Below are 16,043 nucleotides of genomic sequence, written 5' to 3'. Positions count from 1 at the left end.
TGATATATTGTGAAAATACATTAGAAATGACGCACTAATCGAGTCATGTTTACGTAGAAACAACGCGCCGCGAGGCTTTGCTTGTGAGACTTGCGGTCACGTGGGTCGGTTGTGGGCGGAGCTTGGTAAGGTCCATACATTGCAAGAACAGCGAAATATTAATTTGTGTCTGTACTTCACTTAAAAAAAGGAAACACAGATTATTTAAAAGGGAAGGATGAAAAAGATGTATTTGAAAGGTGCTTCTGTTAGACATTACCAAAGGCTTGACAGGATAATAAAGAAAAGCCAATGGGACAATTTGGGAGGAAATTACTTCCTTAAACAATTAATGATGTACATCGATCCGAAGCCCCAACAAGTAAGCTGGAGAAAGGTTTTAAGATGTTCGCCTCGTTATACGTTCACAGATACAAAGGTGAGTTTTACTTTCTTTAAACTTTGTGGCTAACATTAGCTTTAGCTTATGCTAGTAGGCAATATTCTCTGACATTTTTCTTGTAGAAATGTGCTATTTAAGTATCTAAACATCTTTCTTTAATCCATTCTAACGGACAATGTTTTTACCTTATGTTCAAGTATATTACGTGCGTTTATTGTCGTTAGTGTCAGAGACCAAGTAACGGGGGATTTTATGGTTCAGGCTTTTTGCTTCTGAAGCCTGAGGAACAACAAGCCCATAGCTTAACAATAGAACAGCTCTGGTGTCGGAGTTCTAGTTCAGCTGACTGTTCAGGTTCAAAGTTGTTGCTTTTAGAAAAATATGGCCGTGTTCCTTAAGGTCTCCGTGTTATTTCGTTTTATTAGTTTTGCATGCTTCTTGTGAAGCAGCACGGTGTTTACAGCAGTGAGTACAGGCGGATCAGTAGCTCGGCTGTCTGGCTCTGGTCTGCTCTCTGGTTCCCATAAACTCTCTTTCAGGCTGAATACAGAAGTGATTCCATGGAAATAACACAGGAGGCTCATTTACCTTCTTCTTTGGGCTGAAGAAGCTGATCCGGAGTGAAGTGAAGGCTGTAAACTTTGCTGTGCTGCGTTAGCTTTAACTGGTAGCGACGAATATTTACAAGCCACCGTCTTCTTAATTCAGGACCGCTTGGAAATCCATGAAAACTTAAAAGCCCATTATATTAGGAAGACAGCAATGTTCATAGTATTGTTTTATTTGCGTCTGATATACGACTTTGTCTTTTCTAGCTGTCATGGTAACTCAAAGCGGAAAAAAGAGCCGCATTTGCGCATGCGGTTGTGACGTCAGCATTGGAACCTGAACATGTACTGTGTGCTCTGATGCCGTCCATCCATCCATCCATCCATGAATGAATGAATGAATGAATATTGACCACGCTTTGATTTTTCAAATCAAAGCATTAATTTGAAAAATGAATGCTTAAAAAAAACAAAAAAAAACTCAACGGACTAGTGTAATTACTGGCTTTGGGATCCCTCAGAATAAACTGCAGCACTGATGAGATGCTGGCTTTACCCTTGACCCCTTTAAACCAACCTTGGCTTGGTGGAAGATGGAAAAATTAAAACATTATCACTTTATAGGTAAAAAAAAATGCAATTTCACATTTCTTTTATTTCCAATGTTTCATATGTGAACATAAAACATGGGCTTTTCATGATTAAAAATTAAATGAATAAAACTCCAGAAATAAATTAAGACATTCCTCAATCCAAGCTGATTAATCACATGCATCTACTGTTTGAATGAAAACAAGAAAAGATAAAACTGTCATATTATTAATGTACTTTACAACATGTCAGAATTATAAAGGAAACTTCAGGAGATTTTGATTTATTAAAGGCTATTTAATGAAAACTAATAGTTGATTTCTCCAATTCCTCCCTCAGAATTAACTACAGGAGCAGTGTACCAATAAACATGCCGAAACATATAAATCAACAGCTTAATTGGGTTATCAATTTCTAATAACCAAATCTTCATAATGTGAAGTTGAATGGCAGAAGATCAAAAAATGTTGATTGTGATTTGCCAGACTTTGTCACTATTTTCATATTTTCATTTAGAAAAATTGTGAAAACCCAAAATCATTTCCTTCCACTTCACAATTATACACTACTTTGTGTTGGTTATAGAAAATATGTAATATGTAAGAATTTGACTGACAGTGTGAAACAGTTACAAATATAAAGCTTATTACATTAGGCATTGATATAGAAATGGACCTTGATTTAGATTGTCATTTTAATGTATTATTATGCAATTGTGTTTTAATAAATTACATAATTAAGTCTTGGAAGCAAATCACTCACATTTTTCACTGTCAACCCAAATTTAGAATAAATCAGAAAATGTGTGAAAATGTAAAGCAGACATGCCACACTTTTTACCCCAAATCCCATTAAATTGAAAATATTTTGTTTGTATTAAAAATTATTGGAGGAAAAATTTACATAAATCCTTAAAAAACAAAATAAAAAGTGTGTTACTTTTCAAACATCTATATTGTTGTGATGTTGGATTCAATTGCACATATTACATTAAATTATCTTAGGTTTTTCCAGTTTTCAAGGTCCTACAGTGTTACAGCATTTCCTTTTAAAAACAACAAAATTGCTGGAAAAATTTACTGGCAGTAGAAAGTAAGAACGCTCTCCTGGTTTCCTCTGACCATCAGGACTGGAGCTCTGAGATCCCGGGACAAGACGTCGAGCCATGCCAGGTACAGAGAACTGGGACACCCATCTCTCCTCCCCACCGGCATGGTGCTGTTTTTAGACACAATGAAGGACACATAACAGGATTTATTTTCAGTTTGCAACAATTGTATCTTCTAGTTCGCAGGACAGAAGCAACGAAAGTTACAAATGTTGCACTCACATCACAATCAGAGCTGCATCTCTGGAGTAATCTAGCAGCACCTCATTCAGACGAATCTGACGGAGGGACTGAAGGTCACACAGTGTTAATTCTAGTGAAGAAGAACTGGGGGATAGAAAAATGTGAGTGGTAAGAATTTCTCAGACCTTAGCCATGTTCCTCTCTAAATCCTGCTTAGTGATCATCCAAGGTGCTTCCTGCTGTCTTGAAGGGTCAGAATCGGAGTCCTGTTTAGGATTTGTGTCCACCCTAAAGCGACCAATCATGTTCTCGAAATGATGAACACTGGAGAAAAGAAGAAGTTACTGATTAGATAATGTTTCAAAAGACTGGACCAGCGTGTTTTTTTCCTCCTGCTGGATGGAAAAAGCTAAGTACAGGTCATGCAGTTTTTCTTGTGGTATCACCTTTATCAGCAACAAGTTGCTTTCTAAATTACTTTGCCAGCCATTCTGTCACATAGTTGTGGAGTGATTTTGGTTTAAAACAAGCCCAAAATATCATCACGTTCACCAACACGCTTGAAATTGGTTTAAGATCTATAACATGCTAACTGAGATCTGGGATGGAGTTTCTAGCTCTTTCAAAATCTCTTGCATAGATTATGTGATAAATCTGATCTTGAGGCAGATTTACTGAAATACCCGATCCTTGAACAAGCATGCAGTCTTACTTGACAGGCTGAGGATTTTGGTAGATGTCAGAAATCACTTCAACATCTTGGAAACCGAGACGGAACCTCTTGATGAGAGACAAAACCCTAGAAACAAACCATACACCTTAGATATTTTCATATAATCTCATGAAAATAAAAACAATCCTCTTGTAAAACAAGAAAGAGATTCTTCTATTATGAATATATTGCTTCATTTCTTCAAAAGAAACTAAAATAGCAGATCTCTATCTCTAGCAGATATAAAACAAGTAATCTTACTCCTCTTTCTGCTCGTCCTTTTTGTCTGCTTCCCCTCCAACAAAAACTCGGACCTTACACCTGGCCCAGCGCTTCCTGCGAGTCAGCAGGTATGGCAGCAGCAGCGTCAGACCTAACAACAGAAAGATCATCATTAGGAATCATGCTAAAAAGTCAGAGAAGCGAGAGATGAAGGTGACTGGTGACTGCAGACATAGCGGTCCCACCTCCGTCATCACACAGCCAGTAAACATCAATGGTCTTCTTCCCTTGTTTTTTCTGGAACACGGTGGTGAGTTGTGGCTCAAGATCAACAGTGACAGAAGCTGCAAACACAATAATCAAAGTATAATCTGAATGTACTTAAAGCTCTGTCGGGAAAATACATATTTTCTTGTGATGTGATGATGTGCACAGTACATACATGCTGTGCTTGTTCGAATAAGGGAGGCGGGAGAGATGGTGTTAATGTTGTTCTGTCCCTCATCAAAACCTTGATTAACTGTAATAAGAACAGTTATCAATGTCAATGTGAGACAGGGAAGAATGTATTGATCACTTAAATACGTTAAATTGTTCTTTAATAATGCTCTCACCATGTGACTGAGGTGGATTGGAGACATCTAAGCCCTCTTTCATCCTCAGCACACACACTCCATATTGCAGGTCAAAGGCATCACTGAAGAGCACATACAATTGAATTCAACAAAGCTTTGTTTTCTTCGTGTTTGGTCAACAAATAATAAAAAAATGATATATCCATAAGATTATTTATGCTAAGTAGATAAGTTCGCAAATATTACTCACTGCAGGATTTCTATGTAGTTGTGTGTAGCAAGAGATGGGTCTGAGCGCCAGTCTTTCTTGAAACCCATCAGCAAAACGTTTGGCTTTATTCGACCCAATCCTGCCCCCTGGTGGGGAGTTAGCAACATGAGCAGAGTGGAAAGAAGATGGCCAGGTTATTAAATATATTCAAAGTATAAGCCTCTGTGAAAATGAATTCCTCAATCAAACTTTACAAATTCTATGCCAAACCATCGGACACATATTATGTTGCATACACTGAATTCTAATAATTATTGAAACACATTGAAATGTTCTAGATAGATAACTGATTCCATAATAGAAAACAGTCAAAATAAAATTTTAAGTACAACACTTTGTTGAATAGAAAGATATTTTATGGGAGAGACTACAACATTGATTCTTGTTTAAACCATATTTTGATTGTTAAACTGTTTCTGACCTGAAGCAGCATGTTAACCCCACAACGTAGATCCGAAGCCACAACTCCCCTATAAAATGACTTTATCTTCCTTTGGTTCAACCAGGAGATGTGGCTGTTACTGCTGGCCTTTTCTAGAGTTGATGGGGAAGAATCAGCCTGAAAATCAGGAAGGATAATTAGTAGTTTTTTAAATTACAGAGCTAAACACAAAGAACCTTATGTACTACTTTATTGCATGAGAATAAATTGTATGTGGGCATTTTAATCTATACGCACAGTGACCACATTTCCACACATCATCATACTGAGGTTCTTTGTGAAACAGTTGACGAGATCCAAGAGAGCTGGACGACTGCTGGGAGGACCTGTGAGCACCAAACACTGGGGTCTTGGGGGAGCAAAGACATAAAGAGGTTTAATGCAGAGCCAGTATCAAAACAGGAAACGTAGTATAGAGCCATAATAAAGCACCTTTTAACATACTTATACTGACTTCTGTACATGATCTGAATTCACTAAAACAACTTAAAATAACAAAATGGGAAGAGAGATGCAGCTGGAGCCATTTTATAAGCTTGTGCTTGGTTTTTAACCAGGCCCACATGGAGTGTTTGTTTCCCAAAACCTTAGTCTTAGTCCTACTTGACTAAAGTACACAATTCCAGCTAAAGTCTATATACAACTCTGTCAAAAACTTCTTTAAGGGTACATATACAACTAGTTACCCCATGGTAGAGAACTCTTGGCTGCAGTTCTCTAACAGTGAGCCTCCTATCAATTTTACCTTCTTTGTCATCTCCTGAGGAGCATATCACTAACCTGTAGTTCTTGACGTGGTCCTCCACAAGGTTCAGACCCACACAATGATTCAACGCCAGATTGTAGGAGCTTGCTTGGAGTGATGAGCCCCAGTTTACATCTAAGCCAAGCAAGGAATATGAATGAAAGCTTTGATATGACATTAAGCTATACTTTAATGTAAATGTAGTTTTTACAGTGAGTCAGATTACCTGGCTTTTTGTACAGTGTGTATCCTAAGAGGAATACGACAACACCAATTGCAATAAGAGCCGCCCACCAGGTCAGCAGGAACATGATCACCACACATATTATAGCACATAGCAGTGACAGCCATTTACTGTAGAATCTGAAGGATGGACGCCAACCTGCAAATGTACAAATAAACACAATACACACTTCACAGTCAGAGAAACTGGCCTTTGTTTTACCTACATTATCAATTGCTCAAGGGCACAGCTTCATGCAATTTAATGTAGACATTAACTTGTACATAAAATGATACACAGCTACATCATGTTATGCACTTACATGCATAACATGATTCATACATTACACTCCAGGGAAAAAGTAATTTTCACCTTTAAGATCTTGTCTGTTTTTGGTCATTTGTCGTTCATGCCTGATCATGATATACCAAAATAAAGGAGTAAATGTAAATTGACGTTTTTGGGATGACGATTTCATTATTAAGGGTGAAAAGGCAATCTGACCCCATGTAAGTTCTGGTTGTGAATATTTAGTGGCAACACATGGCATCAAACATTTGTAATAACTGGCAATAAGTCCTTTGTATCGCTGTGGAGGAATTTTGCCTGCACTTTCTATGTTTGATTGTTGTAACTTTGCTTACATTGGAGGGTTTTTGAACATGAAAATCCGGTTAAGATCACTCTTTGATTAGGCTAATTCAAAAGCATTTTTTTCTTTTTTTGATTACTGAACTTTATCCTAAATTGATGGCCAATCATTCAGGATTTCGGCTGGAGTCCAGAATTTGTGCTTTCATCAGTTATAGCAGGTTTTCAACTCCCGACTCAGTAAAGCTGCCCCTGAGAATGATCCTACCTTAATTGTGCCTGACTGTCTAATTATACTATGTTCTGTTTAAGGAATACTGCCAGTGTTACTCCATATGTAAAGGGACCCACATTGCAAAACTTCTACTTTTGTCTTGTTAGTCCACAGACTATTTTTTTAAAAGTCTTGGGAACCATCAAAAATATTTATGGGGTAAATGAGACCGGCCTTTTTATGAGGTCAGTAGTGATTGACTCAACTGAGGCCCACCCAGCTTTAGATGTTGTTATTGCTCCTTTTGTAACCTCTTATTTAAAGGACCAAAATGCTATTTTGAAAGTTTCTCTGTTCCATGGTTTTTGTAATCATTTATAGCCAACGGCTCTCACTAAAGTTCAGTGAAGACTTAGAATCCTAGGAATGTTTTTGCATTTTTTCTAGAGCTTTATATTTTTTTGTTTTTAATGTGTTCTTGAATTTAATTATAGTGGGTCGTGTATTGCCCTTTAAGATCTTTTAGTCTACTTTGTGTTGCCAGAGGTTCTATTTAAATGAATTATTGTTATTAATTTAATCAGGCTTAAGCATGGCTAGTAAAAATGAACATCCATTCAAGAAGGGGTTAGTATATTAAAGCTCATATTTTCACACAGGTCCTGGTTGGTTTTGAAACTGGCTTTTCTATTTACTCAGGTTGCCTTTGTCTAATACATCACATATTTCTTATTAATATGGAAAAAAATAAGTGTGACAGAAAAGCAACTACAGAAGAAATCTGCAAGAGAGCAAATATTTTTGACCTACCTGGTGAATTGGTGATTGAAGCATGGAAGCAGCTGAAATTGATCAAAGAGTAGGAGCACAGGTAGAAATTGGAGATGATCGGAGCGATGGCATTTAACTCAGCTGGTAAAAGAAAACAGATTTTTTTTTTGTCATATGCTACTCTTTACTGTGTGAAAAACATAAACTTCTTGTTTAATATTAACTTTTCAACTGACCAATAGGTTTAAGATGGTGCTACAGGAATAATTAAATTTGCATTGTATACATAATGAAAAGATAACTATCAATTATATCAAATATACTGATTATATTGATATAAAAGGAAAAAATCCTATTCAGTTACTAAGAATTTAAACTGTATCTTGAAATTAAAATAATTTTTGTTTTCATTGCTCTTTCACTTAGTTCTTGCTATAAACTTTAAGACTTCATTTTGTGGTCATAAAGAATATCTATTCCAAAAAGTAAGATCACCTACAACCCAATATGCTGTAGGATTTGATTAGAAAATAATGACCCACCAATGATAACAAAACAGGCAGCTATGATGTACGTCAATAGGTAGGCTCTGAGTGGTTCATCGTTTTTGCCATATCCTTTGCCGAAGAAACCAATGAGAGGGTAAAGATGGTCCTTACAGAGACACTATAAAGCAGAATATAATAAATAGGACAAAAACACCAAACAAAAGATGAAGTGCCATTTTTTCACATCTGTATAGTGGTGTTTGAGAAAATGTGTTTGTACCTGAAACACCTTGGGAGCAGACACCAGGCATGCCAAAGCTGAGGACAGAGTTGCTCCGAATATACCAGCAGTGATGAGAGGGGCGAAGGCTGACACCATGCTTAGTGACTAATCACAGAAAGGTCTTGTTTATTAAACACCTACTTCTTGTCAAAAATGCTAACCAGTTTTATATGGTTCACGGAAAATATATAAAAATCTTTATTTTGATTGGACATCTATCCATGTGGCAATAAATAACTTAATCTTAGAATTCGATTAAAAACACACAAGAACAGCTACAGTTACAATTGATGTAAATTTTATGCTATCATATTGCCGCCTTGCTCTGCCTCTCCTTATAGTTTAGAGGCATTAATAACTATTCACATGTCTATTGTGATTAAATAATGTAAACAAAAACAGTACTTCACAATTTTGGGTATAAGAACAGTGTATAGCGGCATGATCGTTTGGGTTACAACTGACCTGATAGTAGTTACTAATGCCATAGGTGCAGGTCTTATTGTTAATGCACTCGGTGAAATCCCATCCATACTGACATGCTAAACCTACGCAGGAGTCCATGGATGTTGAAGGGAGCAAAGTATCATTTAGAGAGCCAGAGGCATCCCGAACCACACAAGATCCTGCATAAAAGTTAACATACAAAGGAAGAAATCCAGTATTTACAACCACCAACAAACCCTTAATACAAAAAATAGACATAGAAAAGGAAACAATTATTAGCTAGGGATTATTAGTTCAGTGCTGGGAAGGTTTTTTCAAATTTACTCTAGAGAAAACAGCAGCAAAACATGTTAAAATACTACATTTCAAGCATATTCTCTATGCATATTTTTCCCATACAGAGGTAGGCTTACCAACGGTTGCAGAGATGACAAGGTAGGAAAAAGTAGTCCAGAAAATCGCCAACAGTGTCCCTCGAGGAATAGCTATTGTTGGATTCTAAGATGGAAAACACGTGAGATATACAAAGTAAACTACTTCTATCCAACCACGTTAATATTTATTCATGTGTATTTTCTTTTTTTATCGGTGGGGGATACATGTGTCCCCCATATATTGCTGGAATATAAGAAAGAGAAAAAAAATATACTTGCATACCTTCAGATCTCCAGAGATGTTGGCTCCTGCCAGGATGCCCGTAGCAGATGGGAAGAAAATAGAGAACATGCCAAAGAAACTGCCCTCTGGACCCCGCCAGTTGGGTACAAAATTGGCAGCAAAAATACCAGCTGTTGAAGTTGAAAAGGTAAAAGTTATGGAAGAATTGGGGAAAAGAGATAAGTCTTATCTGTCTTGGCTTAGAACTTGCAGCCTAGATTGGACATTTCATCCTAAGGATTCATATCTTTATTATAGACATGTTTCATGTTTCAAAAGTATAAGGTTGCCAGAAAAACCACTCATTAAAATATAAATTACAATAGAACTATCAAATAAAACAAAAAAGAATTTAACTACTAAAATGGTCAAGGAAATGCAATGGGCACATTAAAAACTTAAATATTATGTTCAACTAGAGCTGAGTGCCAGTAATAGTTACCGTTGTAGCTAAAGAATCCTTTGGCTTGTTTCTCCAAAGAAGCAGGCATAATGGTTCCAACGATGTAACTGGCAAATGACACCATTATGACAAGAAAAAACAAAATCTGGGCCTGTGGAAAGCACATTGCAAAGTACTGTAAGTGTGCATTGTAGACAAACATTTAAGATGGTTTATTAAATAAAACTGGGTTTTAGCAAAATCTCCAAAAGTTGCACATTATTTTATGCATAAACATGAACAATATCATCTAAGACTCAATTGAAAAGGTTTTTGCTCATATTTCTGTCCCACTCTGTGGAAGTCTCATTATATGCAGCTGTTTGAGTAAATTTATAGTTGATTTAAATTGGTTTAACCTTTTACGCCACAAGGCGGAAAGCCTTGGCAGTGCCTGACTTTCTGTTCAAACACAGCTGAATGTATTCCTATCAACCTTTTATGTGCCACAGATCATACAATAGCCAATTCTGTAACGTATATAGAAACTGTCAGGTAACCTAGATATCTGAAGTCTGGAATGTGGTATCACAGTTTTATGCTCACAGCAAAAGAACTACTAGCAAAATTTTAGGAGAACATCTTAAAAATGTGAATGGAAATTTTAAAGTTACACCCAGTTTTTTTAAAGACACAATAAACTTTAACTATATGTTATATATTGGTCTCATCCAGGGGTCAGCAACCTTTATAACCCTGAGAACCACTACTTTTGTTGGTTGAGCTAAAATTAGCTTAGAGCAACAACAGATGAAACAACTGAGATATTGTTTTGTTTCTTGGGAATGTGTTTTGATTTTTGAATTAAAGACCCTTGCAATTTAGTTTTTAAAGTAAAGAAATTATACTGATGGGAGTGAAAAAAACCTGCGACAAAATGTTAAACTTTATAGAAAATTATGTAAGAAAAAAAAGCACGTCGTGTAGAACCAAATGACAACATTACCATATTAAAAAGAACATCCCTAACACTATTTAACACTATTAATCTTACTTATTTTTCAGAAATGCTATGTACTGTATATCTCTGAAGCAAACTCCCAGGATTGTTAAATTCTTTGACCACTGATCTAACCTTTGACTCCCACGCCATGCCTGCCATTGAAATCCCTAGCAGCAATGTTACGGTGATGATCCCAATGATGCGGATGTCATTCGTTTTGTCCACCATGACAGCTCCATGTTCCTAAGAAAGAGGTACATATACTGTAAGTGTCTGTTTGCTTTATTGTGTCACTATAGAACCTAATTTGCACATGCATGTGGAGAATGCTTCTCACCCTCATGAGGTCTGTGACGGTCTCAGCAAAGCCCACAGTGTGCATTGCCACAGCCACAGCATTGGCAAAAGCAAAGATCAAGCCAATAGAGCCGCCCAGCTCTGGACCGAGGCTGCGACTTATCAGGAAGTAGGTACCGCCTTGGGGTATGTGGTGAAAAATATGATCTGGTTAGAAGTTTGTGACTTTTTCACACTGAAAATAGACTATCTTTTAATAACAAACCTCCTTTGACTTTTCCGTTGGTGGCTATGGCTGAGGTGGAGAGACCAGTGATCCCAGTTATAGTAGATGACAGCAAAATGATGACCCAGGTCATACCTGTCAGAGGTGGGAAATAGTCTGAGTAAAGTTTCAATTCATCCACTGAAAATGTAATGTAATTTAGCACACATGTAGACCAATGACGGTTATGTCAGTCAATTAATTTGCAAGGAGCTGACAGTTCTGGAGCGGAAGACAATTGCTGTCTAACACTCTGTCAGTGAGGTATTTGAAGGTCTTCACATACAGAATATGCCTTGTAAGATACATTAGCATAATCAGCACTTGATGCAGTTTGGTTGGAATTGTTTTGTGACATTGTGGTTGATTGTGTTGTACAGTTTGTCAACATGTCAGCTATTCTCTATACAACTAGCAATTCTTAATACAGCCATCCAATTGCATATAAACTTGAAGTGCATCATTTATCAAACCCTGACAAGTGCTGTCAATGCTATCTGGCATGTCTATGAGATATTCTCAGTGTTTGGAGAACTTCACTTACATTGATTAATTGTTGGGAGTTCTTTTCTACCTCTTCTGTCACAATTTACAAACTCTTTTCACCAGATCCTTGCAGACTGAATCCTTTTCATAGCCAAATTTTTTCTACATGTTAACTAAATAATGCTTAAAATCACATGAAATCTTAAAATCGAGAACAAACACTTGAAAGTGAGTCACACCGGGAATGTTTAACATACCGATACCAGCCTGAGCTGTGATCCAAGGCAGTCTCAGGTACAAGATCACCCCCCAGATGTTTAACATGCAGCGAATCTGTACAAACAAGCAGGATTTTTACAATTACGAGGCAGAGGTTAATGAAAAAAGTTTAATTTTACTACTGGCAAGAGAGACTAAATTTATGACTGAGGGTGCCAAACGTTTATATAAACTTGTGCTGCATTTTAGTATCAGGTCATTGCAATACACCAATTAACTTATAAAATAAAAAATAAAAATACGAGGAACAAAAAAAGCTCAGTGACACATTTAAGTAAATAAGTAACTATGTTTTAAGGAACATGCTAAGTGCTTGCATCATAAGAAATGAAGGGATCTGAACTCTTGAAGGAGTACAGTTCAAAGGAGTGTGGAAAAGGTGGTAAAAAGTTAATTTTAGCATGTTTTTTCAAAAATCAATGTATTCAAGTTTAGGATCAAAGCCGATCAGTGTGCTTCATTGAGACATTGTCTTTCACAGGCCAATAATATCTTTAAGCTTATACACATTTGTACATTTCTTTTTATTAATGTTGCAACTATTTTCCCAAACTGTACTATGTTTGAATAATCATTAGCTGACAAACATTATGTAAATAAAAACAAAAATAAAAAACAGGACTGACAGCTTGCATTTGTATTATCAGACAATATTCATTGGTTTATTTTATCCTACTTACATGATTAAAGTTTTGATTACGTTTACGTTTGAGTGCATATGCATGATGATTGTTTCATATTAAGCAATATATTTGAATGGCAGTTCAGTATCAGTGATTTAGATGTGACCCTGCTCCAAAAACACCTGATTTAGCTTCTCAGCTCTACAAGAGCCTCCTACTGACCTGATTTTCTAAATCAGTTGCGTTCAAATAGGAAAACATTTGACAAATGTAGGACACAAGACCTCAATAACAAGATCTGCCCTTCTTGGACTCACTCAGTGCATAATAATTTATTTAACTGACAAACGTTAAAGTTTAATTCTTCATTTCTGCATAAAACTTCCATAAGAAGAGCAAAGAAACAGACAAGGAGTAACAAATCCTTAAAGCAGCCTTTTGTAGTTGCTTCAGGGTTTAAGCAGCTAATCTGCTTTAAGATGTACAGACTAAATTTCTACAAGTAGGTACATTGTAAATCTCATTTGGAAAATATTTTATAGGGTTTGTTTGAAAAACACTTGTTGATACTCAGTCAAGACTCCTTCTGATTCAACAGCATTTTCCCTTTAGACGTTTTCTTCCAGAAAACCGTAAAACCTTTTCACAGTTCAGGCTGTTTGAGAGGTTATAAACACAATAGGGCTACAAACACCATAATTTTCTGTCTATAAGTTGCAACATTTTTGTTACATTTTTCTTTTACACACAACTAATACAATGTGGTGAAGAGGAAAACAAAAGCTCAAGGGCGAATTTACCTGAATGCAAAAGTGACATTGAGAGCGAAAACAGAAGAGAAACTGAAGACATGTGCGAGGCTGTTCAATTCGAACACTGAAGAAGATGATTTCAGTGGTTTTAGTGCACAGGAAGACGATTGATGACAATGACAATGACTTTTCTGGTTCCCTAAGAACTTCGGGATCCAATTTAAACTACTCCTCATCACTTTCAAGGCCGTCCTGTCCCAGCGCCTTTGCATTCACTCATCCTTAGGTTGCTCTGCCTTCATTCACCTCTCTGTCCACTCCGTCTGTCTCAGTATCATGAGGCCAGAGCCTTCTCTTACGCTACTCTGGAATCAGCCGCCACCTGATCCGTAAAACTGACTCCCTTCCTCAGTCTGAAAACCTCCTCAAAACATATTTTCAAATCTATATAATCTCTGTTATGTTTGATTTATGTAAGTTGCTGATAGTTTGTTGGTTTATTGCTATGTTGTTTTATTTTTTGTACACTGTCCTTGAGTGTTTTGAAAGATGCTTTAATGCATTATTATTATCCGGCTCAATACTTTTACGCAGCCGTGTTACAGTCATGCTGGAAAAAAAGCATGCACAGTACATAATTCTGTATGTTACTGGTACGTTATTTCATTAAAAGTAAAAAAAAATATATATATATATAGTGTGGGGGGAGGGGTGCGCTTGCGTGGGTGTGCGTGTGTGTGTAACTATCTCATGATACAATGTGAATACCTGCAGTGAGGCATCTACAAGTACAATTTAGTTTATTTTCAAAGTTAGTGTGTACACCGTATATTCAGATGTGAACATCCATACCCAACACACTCATCCTTGAAGGGCTGCCGGGGGGCTGGTGCCCATGTCCAGCTGTCATCATGTCGGAGACAGGGTAGATCCTAATTATATCACCAGGGCAACACAGCCAGGACAAACAACCATGCACACAAGGATTTTTTTTTTTCCAGGGAGACCAATTAACCTAACAGTCATGTTTTTGGACTGTGGGATGAAGCCAGAATACCCAGAGGGGACCTACAGGGAGAACATGCAAACTCCATGCAAGAAGACCTTCTTTCTGCAAAGCAACAGTGATAAAAACTAAGCTACTGTGCAGCCATAGGTGCAGTCAGTAGTTCGGAAATTACAGTACTTTTAAAATACGTTTTTTTAATTACTTTTAAGTTCAATGAAAGACTTTTCATTATGGATTACAAATCACAGAGATAAATGACACAAGACAAGTGAGAGTTATAAAAAAAAACAAAATTGTTTCCCTCCTACTGGTTTGAAGCCCAGTTTACCTTTTTCAAGCTGATGATGCCGATTAGAACATTGATGAAAATCTCTTTAAGAATTTAATCCATCACAACTCCTAACCTTACATTAGGTCAGTCTACCTACCATGACTCCCTGCACCCAACCAAAGCGGGTGGGTTCAGGTGGGGGCTCCTTTTGCTCATCCTCTTCTTCAGACGTGTCTCCTTCCGTCTCCTCATACACGGGAGGTCTGGAGTCATCCTAATCAAATTAAGTGTTGTTAGGTCTGATGACTTAGAGATGTAAGAAAGTATAGTTTAAAAAGAAAATTTAGTGGGATTTAGTGGTGTAGTATGCATGTAGAATAAAAGCGGTATAATTTAAGAAAAAGTAGTAACTTCATTAAGCATAACTAGAGCTAAAATAATATTGAATATCACCGTACTGAGTCGACAACCTTGCAGAAATAATATCCAAGTCATACATAGATGAAGATTTAAGATATACATTTTACTTTATTTGCACATTGAATAGGTATTGAATATATGAACTGATAAAGAGTAGACATCCTTACCTCAGGATTACCATGCAGTTGATGCAGAGATGGCCTGAAGCGTCTCTTCCGACCCCACGCCTGACTGTTGGCGTAGAAATCATAGTGTGGTGGAGCATCTAGAGTCTCGTACCCACTTACAGCAATAGATGGACGGGATGTCATGCTACTGCCATCACCGTAACACTGATAATAATCCGACTCATCAAACCCCCCAGACGATGTTTTACCATTAAGTACTGACAGTGGAAGGTTAGTTTTGTATGCAGACAAGTTAACATTGTCATTAGCAGTTGGATGCTCCATTAAAAATGTCACAGAAATCTCAAAACGATAGTGGTGAATAAGAAGTATTCCCTTCACATACAGCTGGCCGCTAGTCAATGAAGTTGATTATGGAGTTGCAGTTAAAAGAGGAAGGCTTTATTATGAGGGCTGGGTTTAAAAATGACCTCAAAGTAGCAGGAAGAGCCTCAGGCCATATAAGATGTTCACTTGTTCAGTGAAAAGTCAAACAAGACTCATTACAGGAATTATTAAACCTGACATGAACAGTTTCACATTGAAGAGGTCAGCCAAGAAATTCTTTAGGACTTAAAGCCAGATATTTAATTTAAAAACAATTCACAAAAAAAACTTTTCTACAGATTTTTCTTC

The 16,043-nt window shown here is 37.0% G+C and overlaps 1 protein-coding gene across 1 annotated transcript; it reads right to left on the bottom strand.

Moving 5' to 3' along the window:
* Positions 1 to 1,565: 1,565 nt before the first annotated feature.
* slc12a3 (solute carrier family 12 member 3) lies at positions 1,566 to 15,800 on the bottom strand. The gene is made up of 26 exons (XM_032578333.1): positions 15,408 to 15,800; positions 14,978 to 15,094; positions 12,144 to 12,219; positions 11,401 to 11,496; positions 11,176 to 11,315; positions 10,971 to 11,081; positions 9,896 to 10,007; positions 9,454 to 9,584; positions 9,210 to 9,294; positions 8,815 to 8,975; positions 8,347 to 8,454; positions 8,121 to 8,244; positions 7,618 to 7,719; positions 6,006 to 6,161; positions 5,815 to 5,914; positions 5,272 to 5,383; positions 5,014 to 5,151; positions 4,572 to 4,678; positions 4,361 to 4,443; positions 4,189 to 4,266; positions 3,992 to 4,090; positions 3,786 to 3,897; positions 3,525 to 3,611; positions 2,998 to 3,136; positions 2,852 to 2,919; positions 1,566 to 2,739 (listed from the first exon to the last, which is right to left on the bottom strand). Exons 1-26 carry the CDS (start codon positions 15,690 to 15,692, stop codon positions 2,598 to 2,600), a joined length of 3,069 nt encoding a protein of 1,022 aa, XP_032434224.1. The 5' UTR covers positions 15,693 to 15,800; the 3' UTR covers positions 1,566 to 2,597.
* Between the last annotated feature and the right edge of the window lie 243 nt (positions 15,801 to 16,043).

This window comes from Xiphophorus hellerii, chromosome 2 (genome assembly GCF_003331165.1).
Source record: "Xiphophorus hellerii strain 12219 chromosome 2, Xiphophorus_hellerii-4.1, whole genome shotgun sequence".
In the NCBI taxonomy this organism is placed as follows: Eukaryota; Metazoa; Chordata; class Actinopteri; order Cyprinodontiformes; family Poeciliidae; genus Xiphophorus; species Xiphophorus hellerii.
Note: the sequence above shows the minus strand (reverse complement) of the source record. Positions and strands in the feature narration are given on the sequence as shown.

Bases quoted from the DNA above. Each gene is read 5' to 3' on its own strand.
- slc12a3 (XM_032578333.1), bottom strand. From the start codon at position 15,692: ATGGAGCATCCAACTGCTAATGACAATGTTAACTTGTCTGCATACAAA. The intron at 12,220-14,977 runs GTAGGTAGACTG...TTGTTTGTACAG, and splicing joins GTTGGGTGCAGGGAGTCATG to ATTCGCTGCATGTTAAACAT. The intron at 2,920-2,997 runs GTCTGAGAAATT...TGTGACCTTCAG, and splicing joins TAGAGAGGAACATGGCTAAG to TCCCTCCGTCAGATTCGTCT.